We start from the raw sequence: 19,339 nt of genomic DNA, 5'->3' as shown, positions 1-19,339 counted from the left end.
GCCTGTAATCCTAGCTACTCAGGAGGCTGAGATTTGAGGATTGTGGTTTGAAGCCAGCAAGGCAAGAAAGTCTGTGAGATTCTTAGCACTGTGTGGCTCAAGTGGTAGATTGCTAGCATTGAGCAGTGCCCAGGACCAACATACATGCATGCATGCATGTATATATACATACATACATACATATATAAACTGAAGGATAGGGCTGGGAAGGTGGCTCAGTGGTAGAGCGCTTGCCTTGCATGCATGAGGCCCTGGGTTCGATTCCTCAGCACCACATAAGCAAAAAGAAAAAAGCCAGAAGTGGCGTTGTGGCTCAAGTGGTAGAGCACTAGCCTTGAGCTGAGGAGCTGAGGGACAGCGCTCAGGCCCAGAGTTCAGGCCCCACGACCAGACCCAAAAAATAAATAAATAAACTGAAGGCTAAATCTGGACAAATTAGCTGATTTACATTCCTGCTTTGTTTCTGATGTTGATAGGTAACTGTCCGTTATTTAAACATCTTTATGCTTCAGTTATGTTCTAATTCCTTCATATTCATAGCATTAATATCTATTTCAAGGAGTTGCTAAAAAACCGTGACACCGTGGCACACGTTACTCAGGACATTATTTTCTACCATTTTCAGTTTGGGTAAAAACCCAACTGAAAATGGCTTGCCCCATGAGATAGCAGATCTAGAACTAAGGTTTTCTCACTCTGTAACTTCAGTAGCTCAATAGTGTCATCTCCTATATCTTTTTGTTTTGTGATTTGTTCTATTCCCCTGGGCTTTTTTCCCCTTATGGTCCTAAGATGGCGGCTACAGTCTTACAGTCTTAAGTGTCACATGAAGAGAACAATGTTTAAAGGCAGGAAAGGAAAGATCCATAGATCCATTAAGGGTGCTCCCTTCCCTCTCTGCTCCCCCCCCCCACAGTCATGGGGCTTGAATTCAGGGCTTAGGAGCTGTCTCTGAGCTCTTTTGCTCAACACTAGCACTGCTTCATTTGAGCCACAGTGCTACTTCCATTTTTTTAGTGGATAATTGGAGATAAAATCTCACAGGGACATTTCTGCCCAGGCTGGCTTCGAGCCACAATATTCAGATCTCAGCCTCCTAAATAGCTAGGATTACACAAGTGAGCCATTAGTGCCCAGTGGGTACTCCTTTTTAAGAATGAAGAAATCACTGTGGAAGTTTCCCCTTTTTTCCCACTCCCATAATTTGTTCCTTATGTCTAGTTCATGAAAATTAAACACATGCCTTGTGCCTAACACCAGCCATCACTCCAAGGGCAATGAGCTAATGTTAGTTGACATCAGTCATGACTCACCCCTATGCTGATCCTATGTCTTCTAAAGGAACAGATGCTCAGAAAAGAACATAGTAGAGCCCCTGTTAGGGAGGGAATTGGATCTCTTCAGGAATAAGCCTGGTTTGTCTAGGAAAAGAGTTGAAAAAGTGACAAGTAGTCAATCAATGCAAAGAGGAGTCTTCTTTTTGGTGGCTCAAGATTTCATTAAGGCTCTGTGGTGGTACATGCCTATCACTTCATTACTATTAGGTAGAAGTAGGAAGATTGCAGGTTCAAGACCAACTTGGGCTGCACAGAGCTCCAGGCCAGTTTGGAAGGCTCTTCTTGAAAAAATATATTTCAGTTAGGCATCATACAAACTGATGAGGGTAACAGGTGAGGTGGACAGTGCCTAAAGCCTTTGGCCAGGCCAGTTTTACATCTTACTTTTAAACTTTGTTTTTATGTCTACCTAGGTATGCAGTGGAACTGACGAAGACCCTGATGACAAAAATGCACCATTTCGGCAGCGGCCCTTCTGCAAATATAAAGGACATACTGCTGATCTCCTTGATCTTTCATGGTCTAAAGTAAGGCATTATTACTTGAATTATATATAAATTAAGTGTACTTTGACTTTGGGATAAAAAGAAATATTTTATTTGTATGATTATCACACTGCTGTTAGGATGTTCACACATCCTCTGTGGAAGTAATCTAAGTTTAACAGAGAGATAGCAGGATGAGTAATGAGCAAAATTTTTATTACCTAACAGCATCTATATAGACCTGTGTGTATATTTGGTACGTATCCTCAGCAAAGTGGATATGACTTCAACTACAAAGGCAAGGCTAATCAATCTACTCAAGCCTGTTCTAGAGCTAATCTACATTCATAAAATTAATTTCTCATTTAGCAATTCATTTTGTGGTGGTGGTTCTCTTGCTGAGCAGGAGTAAGGGGACTGTGCTCACCATGAGCTTCTTTTGTTCAAAGCTGTCACTGTACCACTTGAGCCACAGCCCCACTTCCAGTTCTTTTTTTCCTTTTGGTAATTTAGTAGAGATAAGAGTCTCATGGAGGGGCTGGGAAGGTGGCTCAGTGGTAGAGCACTTGCCTTGCATGCATGAGGCCCTGGGTTTGATTCCTCAGCACCACATAAGCAAAAAGAAAAAAAGCCAGAAGTGGCACTGTGGCTCAAGTGGTAGAGCGCTAGCCTTGAGCTGAAGAGCTGAGGGACAGCACCCAGGCCCAGAGTTCAGGCCCCACGACCGGACTCCCCCTCCCCCCAAAAAAAGAATCTCATGGACTTTCCTACCCAGGCTGGCTTCAAATGGTGATTCTCAGATCTCAGCCTCCTGAGTATCTAAGATTACAGGCATGAGCCACCAGTACTCAGCAATCTTGATCTTTTTGCTCAGGATAACTTCGGCTATTCAAAGTCTTTTTTGCTTCCATGTGAATTTTAGGATTGTTTTTTCATCTCTATAAAGAATAACATTAAAATTTTTGTTTAGAGCTGGACTCTGGTAGCTTTTTCCTGTAATCCTAGTAGCTACTTAGGAGGCTGAGATCTGAGGTTTGCAGTTCAATGCCAGCCTGGCAATAAAGTCCATGAGACTCTTATTTCCAACTAACCTCCAGAATACCAGATGTAGAGCTGTGCCTCAAGGTAGTAGAGTGCTAGCCTTGAGTGAAAGGTCTCAGGAACAGAATTCAAGTCCCATCACTGACAATTTTTGTTGTTGGTGGTGGTGGTGATTATATTGCATGTATAAATTGCTTTTGGTGATATAGCCACTTTCACTGTATTTATTCTGCTGATTCGTGAACATGGGAGGACTTGCCAAGTGTCTTCAATTTCTTTGTCTATTTTTTTGTTCAGTTTTCACTGTGGAGGTTTTTTACTACTTTAAAATTGACTCCTAGGTATTTGTTTTTTGGCAGTTGTAGGGTTTGAACCCAGAGCCTTGCATTTGTTATGCAGATACTCTACCACTTGAGCCAGGCTTCCTGATTTCTTTCTCTGTCTATTCATTGTTGCTGTATACAAAAGCTACTGATTTAGCCAGCCACTGGTGGCTCATACCTGTAATCCTAGCTACTCAGGAGACTGAGATCTGAGGATTGCAGTTCAAAGCCAGCCCAGGCAGGAAAGTTCATGAGACTACAGTTAATCTCCAATTAATCACAAAAAAACCTGAAAGTGGCTCAACATGATAGAGCACTAGTCCTGAACAAAAAAAAGCCCAGGGGAAGTGCCCAGGCCCTGAGTTCAAGCCCCATGACCGACCAAAAAGAAATGCTACTAATTTTTGTATACTGATTTTTTCTATCTTGCTACTTTGCTAATCTGTTTATCACAGCAAAGAGTTTTGTTTTTGTTTTGTTTTTGTTTTTTTGTCAGTTGTAGGACCTGAACTCTGGGCCTGGACACTGCCCCTCAGCTCCTCAGCTCAAAGCTAGTACTCTACCACTTGAGCCACAGTGCCACTTCTGGCTTTTTCTGCTTATGTGGTGCTAAGGAATTGAACCCAGGGCCTTATGCATGCAAGGCAAGCACTCTACCACTGAGCCATCTTCTCAGCAAAGAGTTTTTCAGTGACATTTGTAGGCTCTTTTTCATACAAGATCATATCATGTATAATTAAAGAATAATTTGATTTCTTCTCTATTTGAATCCCTTTACTTTCTTTGTAATGGCAAAACTATTTTTTTTACCTGAAGGACTTCAACTAATTGGATGAGGCCCACTCATATCATTAGATGATTTTCCTTTACTTTAATGAAACTAATATTAGATACTAGCTATATCTTCAAAATTACTTCACAATATCAACTAGATTAGTGTTTAATTAGCTAGCTGGGTACTATAGCCTTAGCCACATCAACACATAAAATTAACCATCAAAATCACCTTCCTATTAGTATTAATATCTTTCCTATCTCTTAACCTTTGTCTGGCCTCTGATCATTTGATGCTATCAGTCTTCCTTGAAATGTTCTTCTTAGTTTTAAAACATTGTATTTTCTTTATTTCCTTTTTGTCTACCTGACCACTTCCTTTTTTTTCCTATATGGAAGAAATAGAAAAAATAACATCACTAGTTGCCTGTAATCTTAACTACTCAGGAGGCTAAAACCTCAAGGTCTTAATTCAAAGCAACACAGGCAGAAAAAGCTGAGAGACCCCCATCTCCAAAATAACAGCAAATCACTGGGCTCAAGGTGTGACAGAAGCGGTGGAGTGCCAGCCAAGAAAATAAGCTGAGCAAATGCCAGACCCTAAGTTAAAACCCCAGTTCCAGTGAGAGGGTGGGCAATTACTGAGAACCTAAGCTTATACACCTACCCTACTGTATATCAAATACTTTGCATTCACTCAAAGAATATGTATTGGCTGGGCGCTGGTGGCTCACACATGTAATCCTAACTACTCAGGAGACTGAGATCTGAGGATCGTGGTTCAAAGCCAGCCTGGGCAGGAAAGTCCATAAGATTCTTACCTCCAATAAACCACTAGAAAACTGGAAGTAGCGCTGTGGCTCAAGCAGTAGAGCACTTGCTTTGAGCTGAAGAGCTGAGGGACAGCGCCTAGGCCCAGAGTTCAAGCCCCACGACCGACCAAAAAAAAAAAAGAATATGTATTGTTCACTTTACTACCTATTTAAAAATATGAACTCTGGAACCAGACACTCAAAGTTCATATGCTACCTACTTTGCATCTTATAGTTGTGGAACCTTGGGCACATTCTTTAATTTTATTGTGCCTCATCGGGGAAATAGACATGATAAAAAAAAAATAGCTTCCAGGGGCTGGAAGAGCACTTGCCTTGCATGCATGAAGCCCTGGGTTCGATTCCTCAGCACCACATAAGCAAAAAGAAAAAAGCCGGAAGTGGCGCTGTGGCTCAAGTGGTAGAGTGCTAGCCTTGAGCTGAAGAGCTGAGGGACAGCGCCCAGGCCCAGAGTTCAGACCCCACGACCAGACCCCCCCCCAAAAAAATAGCTTCCAATTGTAATGCTCTGTACAGTATTTTCACAATAAAAAAAAATTGATAAATGAAAAAAAAATAGCTTCCTAGCAGGGAGCTGGTGGCTCATACCTGTAATCCTAACTACATAACAGACTGAGATCTGAGGATCATGGTTGAGATCTGAGAACCATGGTTCAAAGCAAGTCCTGGCAGGAAAGTCCATGAGATTCTTACCTCCAATAAACTACCCCCAAAGAGCCAGAAGTGGAGCTGTGGCTCAAGTGGTAGAGTACTGACCTTGAGCAAAAAAAAGCTCAAGGACAAGCACCCAGGCCCTGAGTTCAAGCCCCAGTACAAGCAAAAAAAAAAAAAAAACCTTCCTCAGAGTTACTGGACAAGATGAATTGTTCTAGTAAACACATGGCATTTGCCTAGAACACAGTGTTTAAATAATATCACCTATTCATATGCCAGGTAGCAATTTAGATACTGAGGAGACAGAGAAAAGTGAACTTAGTTTACATGTGATCTCTGTTTTTTCCTCAAAAACCAGATGAGGGCAATGATGTTTCTTGATCAGGTTGTAAAGATAGTGAGGTTTGTGCAGGTTAAGTAAGGGACATGCCTAAAGGCATGCAGCTTAAGGAATGGGGGAGCAGAGACCCAAAAGAAGTATTACTTTCTAGCCCATTACTGTGGCATAGGAGCAGATCACCACTCAGAAGCAGGATTACAAAAATAACACGTTTTGGACACATTACAAGAATTTTAAAAATCATAAAATCCTTATAAACTTCCTTTCCTGTCATTCATTACAAATCTCTTGGGAAGTAGAGGAAATAAGTTTTAAAATCTTGCAGGCTACCTACTTGCTGCATTTCTAAGGATTGGTGCCAGTTTGTAACTTGAGTCTGCTTGTTCCCTGATGATAGGAATGCTAGTCTATCAAGAGATAAGTATAGAAACCAGGAGTAAATCATTGGGAAATGCTAATGGTACTTCTTCAGAGTCATTTTATGCCTACTGAAACTAATCTTTCAAAATCCTTCTTTTCTACTTAGTATAATAATAATAATAATGGGCCTTGTAATTTACATACCTTTTCATTTTATTTTTCTAATAATTTTTGTATTTTTAATAGTTCTACTCTGTGACTCACTGGAAATTAACAACAAAAACAGTTCTTTACCAGAATTGGTTTGAGAACCAGGAGTCTAAATGAGTTAAATAGGAATTTGTCCCATACAGAAATGGCCCCCAAGAGCACATCAGTTCTCCAGTTCCATACCCTCAGCAATGGAAAGAAACTTTCTACTGTTCTGGCCCCACATAGAGAGAGCCTTTTTCCTTTCTACATTAAAAAAGAAATTCGTCTTTTTAAAAATTTATTATTATTTGGTCAGTCATGAGGCTTGAACTCAGGGCCTGGGTGCTGTCCTTGAGTTCTTTTGCACAAAGCTAGTACTCTACCACTTTGAGCTACAGCACCATTTCTGGTTTTCTGGTGATTGATTGCAGATAAGAGTCCCATAGACTTCCCGACCAGGCTGCTTCAAACTGCAATCTCACCTTCTTGAGTAGCTAGGATTACAAACATGAGGTATCAGTGCCAGGTATTGATTTTTGTATTGTCATTATAAAGGTAATGTATACAGAGATTAGTTACATAACTCAGGTAAGTGTACCTTTCTTTTTTAATAGTGTCATGTTTTCCCTTGCTCTCTCCCAGTTTTTTCCTCCCATCCACACCCACAAGTTGTAAAGTTCATTTTCAATATTATGTCCAGTAGATAACATTGACACATTTGTTCACCCCCCTCTGTGCCTCCCCTTATACTCCTAAAGACCTATAAACAAACATACAGAGCAAAAAGGAAAGAAAACAAACATAGTAAAATGAAAAAAAAACCCTCTTTCATTTTCTGGAATTTACTTGGATAAATAGCATTTTGTATAATCAGGAGTTCATTTTTTTTCTGTCAGTCGTAGGGGCTGAACTCTGGGCCTGGGCACTGTCCCTCAGCTCTTCAACTCAATGCTAGCGCCCTACCAATTGAGCCACAGTGCCACTTCCAGCTTTTTCTGCCTATGTGGTGCTGAGTAATCGAACCCAGGGCCTCATGCATTCGAGGCAAGCACTCTACCACTGAGCCACCTTCCCAGCCCCCTAAGGCCATCTAGACAACTGAAATGTTGACCTGTTTCACTGAATTCCTATTTAATCCTTTTTGTAAACTTTCTTTTTTTTTTTTTTCCCATCCTAGGGCTTGATATGCTTGGGCAACTTGAGCTCCACTTCCAGCTTTTTGGTGGTTAGTTGGGGATTAAAGTCTCATCAACTTTCCTGTCTGGAATGGCTTCATGAGTAGCTAGGATTACAACCATGAGCCATTGCATCCAGCAAACTCATTTTTTTTCTAAGTGTCACCTGTGTATATTGCTAGATCTTGTTTACAAGATTGTAAGCTCCTTGACAGCAAGGGCCAGATTTGTTTTCCATGTGTATCACAAGCTGTGTTAATATCAGGTTTGCCATTTGCAAACTTGCTTATGACAGGTAACAATTGTTAATTCTTAGAATAACATCCTTGCACTGAAGGTGATCTTTCATTTATAGATGAGCAGACTGGGCAGTGTGACCTAATATTACAACACTAGTTATGAATAGAACTTGGATTTGATTTGAGTGTTATTTTTGTGATTCCAGATATCAGTGCTTAGTTTAAGAAATTGATTCATTTGTTCAGTAACAATTTACTGAGCACTAAAACCTCTTGATAGGAATCAATACATGTTGCACCTTCGATTAATATTTTAGGGATGTAAGTGGGCACCAGTGACTCATGCCTGTAATCCTAGCAACTCAGAAGGCTGAAATCTGAGGATCATGATTTGAAGCCAGCCCTGGCAGGAAAGTCTTTAGACTCTTACCTCCAGTTAACCACCAGAAAACCAGATGTGGAGCTGTGGCTCAAAGAGGTACAGTGCTAGCCTTGAAAGAGAAAGCTCAGGGACAGCACCCAGGCCCTGAGTTCAAGCCCCAAGACAGACAAATTATATATATTAGGGATGTCTTCATATCTCTTTCATATGACTATAGCAAAAACTGAATAAAACCAGTTATCTTGTTGGGTTTTTTTTTTTTATTGTGAAAATACTGTACAGAGGAGTTACAATTACATGGGCAAGATAATGAGTACATTTCTTATCAAGCATTGTAGCCTCCTCCTTTGTTTACCCTTCCCATCAACACCCCCCCCCCCCTTGTTGGGTTTTGAGTTTGGTACTGGGAATTGAACCAGGACCTTGCACATACTGAGCATATAGTTCACCACTGAACTCTATCCTTAGCTTTGAATAAAGCCAGTTTTAATGAATAATGGTCCATATGGTTCTTTTTAAATGTTTTTATTAGTGTATATTAGTTGTGCAAGAAGGGGTGCATAATTCACCCTCTGTCTCTCCCCTTGATCTCCCCTTTCCCTTCTTAAAACAATTTCAACATTCTATTTTCATACATTCTGTTTTCATGCTTTGATCATATTGACCCTCCCTATTTGCCCTCCTCACTCCCATGAGGATCCACCCTTTAACAGAGTCAGTTTCTCATGACTCTTTTTTCAGCAAAGGGATTTCACCATGGTAATTCACATCTTGCATATGGCAAGATTAAACTCATCTATTTCGCTCTCTTTCCTAGTCCCCTCACCTCCCTGTTGTTCAGTAGCTTTTGGTGAAGTTCCTTATACTATCCTCATACATAAACATAATGTATTTTGATGTTATTTATATGGTTTTTAACTAGTAGGAAATTATAATACAAACTATAGATATACCTAAAACTTTTCCAGAAGTTAAGTAGATCTTGAAAGTAAAGGTAATTATTGTTACATTGTCTCAAAGATTATAGTAAGTCTTTCAAATTCCTTTTCTGTGATCCTGGGTATGAAACCCAGAGCCTTTCAAGAACCACTGAACTATACTTGGAGCTCCCAAATTCTACTTTTTTTTTCAGATAGTCTCTATAGCCCACGCTGGCTTAAAATTGCAATCTTCTTGCCTCAGCCTCCCTGAGTGCAACGATTGTAACAGTGGAGCACTGCAGCTGGCTCTCAAAGTCCGTTTTTAATCTTAAAGTATAATACACCTAAAAAGTAGGTGTCTATATACAGTGAGTTTTTTTATTTTTTTTAATTGTGAAAATACTGTACAGAAGGGTTACAATTACATGGGCAAGATGAGTACATTTCTTATCAAGCATTGTAGCCTCCTCCTTTGTTTCCCCTTCCCATCCCTTCCCATCCATCCTCCCCCCCCACCTCCTCCCCCCCACACACCAAAGTTGTAAAGTTGGTTTTCGACATAACGACTTGTACATCTCATTGTTGCAATGGGTCCACCTGTTACAGTGTTTTATATAACAGCATTTACATCTCAATACCAGACCAATGTTTACAGTTAGTCTTTTTATAAAGATTGAAGATTCTTAATTACTTATAGCAACTGACAAGCATCTTGGTATTTCTTCTAAGTATCTGTTCTGCTTAAGTACTAAGCTTAGCAGTGTTACGATTGGAGTCTGGCTCTAAAGCCAGACTACCTGTGCTTGAATCCCAGCTCTTAACACTGACAAGCTGTATACTCTTAGGTAAGTTATTCAATTGCTTCACTGCTTTATTTGTCAAAGTGGATAATAATATGCCTACCTCACAGAGTTGCTGTATAGTCCTAAGAACAGTGTTTACCCAGTGGTGTGTCCTCAAATAATGTCATTATTACCTTGATTTGTTTAGCACCATTAGGCATATCAAAAATACCAGCATCCCCTTTGAGTTTCCTCCTTCAATGTGATTTACAACTCTCCCTCTTAAATACATTATGTTTAGAAGCCACTGAGCCTCTGCCAGGTGAAAGCTTATGGGTGATAAGTTGATCACAATGCCTAAATCAATTACACTAATTTTTCCAGCTTTGAAAGTTCTATGATCTGTTGTGAGAGATTTGACAATTTCTATTCTGTAATTTTCTTGCCTAGGCTGTGACAAACTCACAGTAACACTACATTTCTATGCTTCATTATAAAATAATTTTTCAAGGCATTTTATGTGACAGTTAAAATCCATGTGAGTTAAAGTTCACTAGTGTTATCAGTGTATGAAATACCTGAACTGAAATGACAATCAACTTGAACACATGCCTTACATTCAGAGCTAAGTTTCAGAATGTGTACACTCTAGCAGCTAAGGTACACTTTATTCCTCTGCTGACACCTCCGGCACATTTCTTGTCTTAGATGATAATATTCGTAGTAATTTAAGGACAGGGAGTGTGAAAAGCTCTTACAGTCAATGAATTATGGTATTCAGCTGTTTGAAAAAAAGAGACTTTCCAAGTGAATTGGCTAGTCTTTTGTTCTTTCTGCATATAACAACAACAACACTGTTGAGGTTTGTAAAACTATAAACTTCACTTTTATTGTATGTATTTTTTCATATGGTAATAAGTAATCAATATCATTTTCTCCATAGAATTACTTTCTGCTTTCTTCTTCGATGGATAAAACAGTCAGATTATGGCACATTTCTAGAAGAGAATGCCTTTGCTGTTTCCAGCACATAGATTTTGTCACTGCCATAGCTTTTCATCCAAGAGTAAGTAATTATTTATACACTTGTCATACTAAAAGGAAGACAAAGGAGCTTGGTTTCTCCAGGGGTCAGTTGGACTACAGGAAAAAAATATTAATAGCCACATAGTTAAGATCAACCTATATTACTGTCGGATTTCATGTTAAACTGGGAGAAGAAATAATTTCTTATACAACGGAGAATACTCTAAATATAGTAAGTCATCCCAAGGATGTGTATGGTATAACTGAAGTATCCTATTAGAGAGAGATAAAGGAATAAGAGGAAAACAGCAGTGTGTCATAGTAGCACACACCAATCCCAAGAAGACTAAGACAGGAAGATCATGGGGTTCGAGGCCAGACTTGGCTACATAATAAGACACTGTCTCAAAAAAAGACTCATGCCAATAGTGCTAGCTACTCAGGAGGCTGAGGTCTGAGGTTTGGAGCCATCCCAGGAAAGAAAAATCACAAGTTGGTGCTAACTTCACTAGCCCATTAAAATAAGTAGAGGACTGGAGCTGACCCTAAGCTGAACTCACCTCCCCTCATCCCCTCCTTTCTTCCCAATCACATTCTCTTCTCTATTTAATGCCCATTGTCTTGTAAATGCAACATTACAGTCTTATTCCCATTTCTTCCTGTTTTCCTTGAAGTTGGAAGACAACATTGTTCCCCCTGAGTATAGTTTCTTCCCTATGCAATGTTCTAATATAGAAAGTAATAATTCTAAACCCATAGAAGATTTGGTTAAGAACTTCTAAAAATTAAAAATGTCTGGTTTAGGGGCTGGGAAGGTGGCTCAGTCATACAGTGCTTGTCTTGCATGCATGAGGCCCTGGGTTCGATTCCTCAGCACCACATAAGCAGAAAAAGCTAGAAGTGGAGCTGTGACTCAAGTGGTAGTGTGCTTGCCTTGAGCTGAAGAGCTGAGGGACAGCACCCAGGCCCCATGACTGACCAAAAAAAATATGTCTGGTTTAAGGTGTCTCTTCAGTCATTCAGTAAGGTTCCCATATATATATCGTGGGGCCTGACAAATACAATTTTAGCATTTCCAATAGATAATGTATTTGCCCTGATGTGATAAAATAAAATCTTTCTCTCCTGCCATTTTTTTAGGATGACAGGTATTTTCTAAGTGGGTCATTGGATGGAAAGCTCCGCCTTTGGAACATACCTGACAAGAAAGTAGCTTTGTGGAATGAAGTAGATGGCCAGACAAAATTGATCACAGCTGCAAATTTCTGTCAGAATGGCAAATATGCAGTAATTGGGACCTATGATGGTAGATGTATCTTCTATGACACAGAGGTAAATGATTATCTTGAGTATTAATAGAATAATTTTGCAGTTTGGACAAGTTGTTTATCTCCTGTGTTTTTTTTAACTACCTTATAGTTAAATTAGGGAAAATGATATACCTAGCTGAAAACTGGATTAGATAATCTGGAATATTTCTCTTCTGATATTTTTATGATTTTATTTTAGCATTTGAAATACCATACACAAATACATGTCCGATCTACTAGAGGGCGCAACAAGGTTGGAAGAAAAATTACTGGCATAGAACCTTTACCTGGAGAAAATAAGGTACTTACGTTATTCAAACCATCTCTCTCCACATTCTGTATAGATTTTTCAAGGTTAGTTTAAATATTGGAACAAAGAATATATTCTCTTTTTATAGAGTGCTGTCTTTCCTAGTCTTGACATTTATTGGCTTTGTATGTGTGTAACATCTTTGCTTGATTATCATTTAATTTAGATGAAACATTAATATTTTAACTTTTCCTTTGTACTTTCAGATATTGGTAACCTCAAATGACTCCAGAATCAGACTGTATGACCTCAGAGACTTGTCACTGTCCATGAAGTATAAGGGTTATGTTAATAGCAGCAGCCAGATCAAAGCAAGTTTCAGGTAAATTGGCATTGAGAAATTCCCAAAAGAAAACACTCTTAAACTTCTTCTGTTTTCCCATTAATCTATGTCTTATGTTTATATAGGGTGTAACTAAGATCTCATGGTATTATCATACAATACTTACCTTGTCTACCTATATGATGGATAACAGTGAAAAAAGCAAAACCTACAAAATTAAGTGTTGGCCTGAAGTCACAGTTGCAAAACTAGGTTTAGAAGACTCAACTTCATTATTTTTGCTTTTGTACCTTTTTTTTTTTTGGTGCCAGTCCTGGGGCCTAAATTCAGGGCCTGGATGCTGTCCCTGAATTTTTGTGCATAAAGCTAACCCTCTACTACTTGAGCATCAACTCCATTTCCAGCTTTTTAATGGTTAATTGGAGATAAGAGTCTTACAGACTTCCTGCCTGGGCTGGCTTTCAACCATCCTCAGATCTAGTCTCCTGAGTAGCTAGGATTACAGGTGTGAGCCAAAACACCCAGCTTTTGGTACTTTTATATAAGCTTTTAAGAGGGGGCTTGCCCACTTTTGTGTTGTTGTTGTGGCTGTTGCTGCTGTTGTTGTTATTGTTTAGGTCTAGAAGCCAACAAAGCATTTTATCAGTCTAAAGCAAAAATGCTCTATCTTTACAATTGTACCTGTCATCATTATTTGAACATTTAATTGGGGATTTATAGGCTCTTTTGGAGTAGGATTTCTTGCCTGCTTGCATCTTTTGCTTATTATTCCTGTCTCAGCTCTTTTCTTAGTTCTTTTTTTCCTCCTTCAGTTACCTAATAATTCAATTGGTAAACTACTTCTCTGACCCCTTAAGTTATTGTTTCTTCTACTGTGAGTTAGCATCACAGTAAGGAGAGCCTTGATGAAAATGCTGTGGAGCTGGATGTGGTTCAGTGGCAGAGCATGCTTGCCAACATTCATGAGATGCTGGGTTCTATCCCTACCCTCAATACATAAATAATGTATCCACACAATTACCCTGGTTGTCCCAAGAGACAGTACAGTCAGTATAACAAGGCTGGAATGACTACAGAAGCATGGCCCTACTCGTCAGATCTTAATGACGTTTAGTTTAATTTTCAACATGTCCTCCCTCAGGTGTTGTTTTAGGAGAGAAGGTTGTGTATGTGTTAACAAGCCAGTCCAGTGTTGTTTTAGGAGAGGAGAGGAGAGGAGAAGAACGGGAGAGAGGAGGGGGAGGGAGGGAGGGAGGGAGGGAGAGAGAAGGAGAGAGATTGAGAGTGTACAAGCCAATGCATATTTTTTTTCAGTCATGGGGCTTGAACTCAGTGCTTGGATATTGTCCCTAAGCTTGTGTGCTCAAGGCTAGTACTCTTCCACTTGAGCCACACCTCCATTTCTGGCTTTTTGCCAGTTCATTAGAGATAAGAGTCTCACAGATATTTCCTGCCTGAGCTGGTTCAGATCTCAGCTCTGAGATCTCAGCTCAGCTCAGCCCTCAGATTTCCATCTCCTGAGTAGCTAGAATTATAACTGTGAGCCACCAGTGCCCAGCTTGTTTTAGGAATTTTGGATTAGGATGCACCTTTACAAGGAAACCTAAAAATGTTTTTCTTCTTTTTACCTGTCTTTTCCAAATGTAGCCATGATTTCACTTACCTCGTTAGTGGTTCAGAAGATAAATATGTTTATATCTGGAGTACTTACCATGACTTAAGCAAGTTTACTTCAGTCAGAAGAGATCGAAATGACTTCTGGGAAGGTATTAAAGGTAAGTGCCTACTTAATATGTATCTTATAAGTGAATAAAGTGGAATTCTAATACAATCAATTTGTATAGGCATTATTTTGAAGGAAGTTTGATGATTATAGTTAACTTTGCTTTATATTTGGATTAACTATAACAATGAAGAATTTACCCTGGCCTAAGATTTGAGTAGTCATGCAATCATATAACCCTTTTTTACTTTCTTTTTATTTTTTACTTTCTACTTTTATTGGTGTATATTAATTGTACTATTAAATGGTCTATTATGACATTTTCATGATAAATGGATACAATGTACTCTAATTATATTCACCCCTTCATTGCTCTGTTTTATCTCCTCTTCCTTTTCCTTCAACCTCTCAAGTACTACTCCCTCTATTTTTATAACCTTGCTTTTGGCTTTAGCTTGTTTTCTCCCTACTAACTTCCACAAATGAAAGAAAACATGTGATACTTATCTTTGTAAAAACTGGCTTATTTCACTTACCATGATGATCTCCAGTTCTACCCACTTTTCAGTAAATGACAATTTCATTCCTCTTTACGACTTAATAATATTCCATTCTATATATATGACCCATTTTTGTTTACCCATTCATCCTTTGATGGACTGATCCTGTAATTTGGCTATTATGAATATTACCGTGATAAATATAGGTGGGCAGTTATCACTATAATAAGTTGAATTTAATTCTTTTGGGTTATATTCACAGAAGTGATACAACAAAATCATATAGGAATTCTAATTTTAATCTTTTATGGTATCTTCATATGGATTTTAATAATGGCTGGAACCCATTTCAATTCCTGCCACCACTGAATAAGAGTGTCACCCCCACCCCATCCTTGCCAACATTTTTTCTTATTTGTTTTCTTGTTGATAGTCATTTTGACCTGGTTAAGGATAGTCTCCATGTAGTTCCACTCTGTACTTCCCTAATGGCTTAAGGATGTTGAATATGTTTTTCATTTGTTTATTGGCCATTTGTACTTCTTTTGAAAACTGTTTTCTTCATTTGCTAAATCACTGATTAGATGTTTGTTGGTGGTGGTGGTCCTAGGGCTTGAATTCATTGTCTAGGCACTGTCCCTGAGCCCTTTTGCTCAAGGCTAGCAGTTTGAGCCACAGCGCCGCTTCCAGTTTTTGAGTAGTTAACTGGAGATGAGATTCTCACAGGGACTTTTCTGCCCGGATTGTCTTCGAACCATAGTCCTCAGATCTCAGCCCCTGAGCATCTAGGATCATAGGCATGAACCACTGGCACCCCACTTATTTGATGTTTCACTTTTTGCGTTCTTTATATATTATGGATAATCCCCTGTCAAAGATTTTTCTCCAATTCTGTAGACTGTCTCTTCAACTGTGGTTTCTTTTGCTGTGAGGAAGCTTTTTAATTTGATACAGTTCTATTTGTCATGGATTATAGAACCTGTATATGATATTTTTTAAGATAATACTTCTGGGTTTTAAGATTATCTTAGTTACTTCTGATGGCTTATGCATATTTTTGGTAGTTTTAAAGGATAGTTTATATATGATCCTTTTTGTCTTGATAATATCAAACTTATCACCTATCATGAAATAATTTTTCACCAGCACATAATGCAGTTGTTACATCAGCCATCTTTGCTCCAAACCCAAGTTTGATGTTGTCTTTGGATATGCAGTCTGAAAAATCAGAAGGAAATGATAAAAGTGAAGATGCTGAAATTTTGGAGACTACATCCACTGGTAGGTACCTGTATTTTATTTGTCCTTTTTTTTGTCTTTAGAGAAATGCAAACAAGACATACAAAACCTACTATGTGTCTTTTGTACTAGACCGTAATCTCTAGGAGGACAAAGGCTTTACATGGGATGGCACTGGAGTTTCAACTCTGTGTCTCATTTATTTTACAGTAGTGTCTAGAACAGTCATTGCCTATATATAGTGGGTGCTTTCATAAACACTTGTTGGCTGATTAAATTCAGATGAAAGCAAGGTTCTTTCCTATTTCCCACAAATTTGCAGCTTCCCAAGATACTTTGCTAGTAACTAGCCTATAATTTCTTGCCCTCTGTCATATGATTTGACAACGAGTAGTAAGTCTAACTAGAAAATTAGAAAGTAACCCAAGCACCAGAGGCTCACATCTATAATACTAGCTCCCTAAGAGGCTGAGTGAGACCTGGAGGATCACAATTTGAGGCCAGCCTGCATAGAAAAGTCCAGGAGACTCTACTTCCAGTTAACTCACAAAAGAACTTGGCAGGAAATGTGGCTCAGTGGTAGAACACCAGTCATGACCAAGCAATTTTGAGGCCCTGGGTATTATGCCAATCTAGCAAGCTATATGTTGACTCCCACTGCTTTAGATATATGCCCCAGAGTGATATAACAGGGTCACATTGTTCTACTAAGGATAAACTCTTAAACTCAGAGTGTGGGATTATAAAACACATCCAATTACCCTCTTTACCGCTGACATATTAGGCAGTTTGATCCTGTTTTCCACCTAGGTAAAATGGTGGTGGTAATCTATTTCCAGCATTAAAGGTAACATATGCAAAGTGCATAGCAAAGCACTTGGCACCTAACCAACGTTATCATTATCAGCCTTCATTATAATTGACTTTTACAAAGCATTTCACACATGACATTTTTTTTCTTCTCCCACATCCTAACCTCCTTGTTACTGCTCCTACTGCACAGCATGACTTTAAGATATACCAGAAGCGTGGTAAGGAATGTTCAAGGCTAAGAATATATTTTTAGCATATCTAAATGAAACCATTTTACTTGACTCATACTGTACCCAACTTGGCAACTAGTTTAGATTATCTTCTTCCTTATGAATAGGTGTTTCCTACGTTTATAGTTTTTACCTATGTGTATCTGAGTCAGTTAACACAGAATGTTGATGTGTTACATGATGTGTTACACAAGTTACAGATGTAAGAGGCAAGCATTTTTTTTGCCATTCACTGTAACTACATAGATACATGGCGGTTTCAATGTGTCTGTGATACAGTAAGCAAAGCCTTTCTGCCAACTTCATTAGCAACAGAGTTGCCCAGCTGATCCCACTCACCCAGAATTCCAGTCCCACAGGTGAATAAAATGGTAGCCTGTTGCAATGAAATGGAAACATTAGATGACTTAAAGAACTAGGCTACCCAGAAGTAAATCCAAGCATCCAGCTCCAAGGACCTGTGAGATCTTCAAGGCAAGAAACAGTTAACTAAGATAAGTGGAAATGAACTTCAGCGATAGGTAAGGTACAGGAAGGATGGAAAGGTTCTGGAGCAAGCCAGAAAAGTTAGGAGTAGGGTGATAAGCTTATGGTAATTGTGGCAGCAGGCTGCATATTCCTTTAAAATCAATTAATAACCTTTTTCTATGCTTTTAAGGTATTGGGAAGACAGATAACACAGAAGTTCTTCTCTCTGCTGACTTCACTGGAGCAATCAAAGTGTTTATTAACAAAAGGAAAAATATATCTTAATTTGAAATTACATTTAAAAATAAACATATCAGTAAGTTTCTGTATGTATCAGAACTGAAAAAAAAAGTATGTAGTGTTTCAGGCTAACATCCTTTTTTAACTTTTATTGAAAGTCGTTCAAATATAATATATTTTTGAAAGGCAGTGTTAGTGATCTAGGAAGCCATAGACTAAGACTAGATGAGAATGTGGCTAGATTAACATTGCCAAGCTTTACGCTTTATTTTTTGTTATGTTTGTGTTTTGTTATATAATTATGAACATGCACAAGTTTCTGCATGAAAAGATATTAATATATTAATCACATGTGCGTGCCTTTTGGTTTCATGCACTAAATCTAACAAAGTTAAATTATTTTAGTGGCTCTTTTGGCCTCTTACTGGGGGATAGTCTTGTTTCTAGCTTAAACAATTTCTTTTGCACAACAAAATTTCATTTTTAAGAAAAGTGATATCTTTTGACTGTTATTGTTTTGAAAAATGTTATATAGATTTTCAGTAGGTCAATAACCATGTATAAATGGTTTTTATAAATTTCTCAATTTGGGGACAAGATTTTTTTTGTGGTCTAAATTGTGGACTTGAGATTCTTTTCTTTGTAAGTGTATATATACATATAAATATATAATTTTTTTCTTTGCCACACTGGAGCACAATGTTTCTATGTAAAGAATTCTTTTCATTCTTTATCCATGAGCACCAGGCTTTGCTCACTTAAAAAATAAGCCACATTAAGGAGTGAGTCTTCTTTTTTACAATAATGTAAAAATGAACTGTTTACATTTTTTTAAAGCATTGTAGTTTTTAAAAAATTCAGCTGTTTTGTTTTATGTTGTTGAATTTGAAAGCCTTTGTAAATATAAGTATAATGTACCAATGAAATAACATATAGGGCAGTGGAGCCCTGATTATGTTGTTGATGGTTGGCATATGTTCCTGAAAATTAAATATGTATTATTAAAACTTGGTCAACACCACTTGTTGAATATGACTTATTTTCAGATGACCAGTAAATCTAGGAATGTAAGAAAAACAATTATTTTTAGCAAGCAGAAGACCAGATTTAGACTCCAAAATTATATTAGTATCATGCCTTTAAAACATTAAAAAAAAAAGTATTTCTAAGGTGCATACCACTCAGACTTCATCTATATGCTCACATAGATGCTCTTGGAAAATTAGAGGTATTTTTGTTTTGATAAGACTGGGGTTTGAACCCAAGGCTTCTAACAATAAGCAAGCACTCTACCACTTGAGCCACTCTACCAGCTCTTTTTTGCTTTAATTTTTAGGTAGAGTCTCATATTTTTGCCCAG

General features: G+C 38.3%; 1 protein-coding gene across 1 annotated transcript in view; it reads left to right on the top strand.

Annotated features, from left to right (window-relative positions):
- The window catches only part of Wdr44 (WD repeat domain 44), an 87,306-nt gene extending 68,250 nt beyond the window's left edge, over positions 1 to 19,056 (top strand). The window contains exons 14-21 of the mRNA XM_042702495.1: positions 1,751 to 1,864; positions 10,781 to 10,903; positions 12,004 to 12,195; positions 12,373 to 12,474; positions 12,690 to 12,805; positions 14,414 to 14,541; positions 16,136 to 16,270; positions 17,930 to 19,056. Of these exons, the coding sequence (XP_042558429.1) occupies positions 1,751 to 1,864; positions 10,781 to 10,903; positions 12,004 to 12,195; positions 12,373 to 12,474; positions 12,690 to 12,805; positions 14,414 to 14,541; positions 16,136 to 16,270; positions 17,930 to 18,024 (1,005 nt within the window). The 3' untranslated portion in view covers positions 18,025 to 19,056. The remainder of the gene's footprint in view (positions 1 to 1,750; positions 1,865 to 10,780; positions 10,904 to 12,003; positions 12,196 to 12,372; positions 12,475 to 12,689; positions 12,806 to 14,413; positions 14,542 to 16,135; positions 16,271 to 17,929) is intronic.
- Positions 19,057 to 19,339: the final 283 nt, after the last annotated feature.

This window comes from Dipodomys spectabilis, unplaced genomic scaffold, assembly GCF_019054845.1.
Source record: "Dipodomys spectabilis isolate Male_0828 unplaced genomic scaffold, ASM1905484v1 ptg000325l, whole genome shotgun sequence".
In the NCBI taxonomy this organism is placed as follows: Eukaryota; Metazoa; Chordata; class Mammalia; order Rodentia; family Heteromyidae; genus Dipodomys; species Dipodomys spectabilis.
This window is presented reverse-complemented; position numbering and strand designations above follow the sequence as displayed.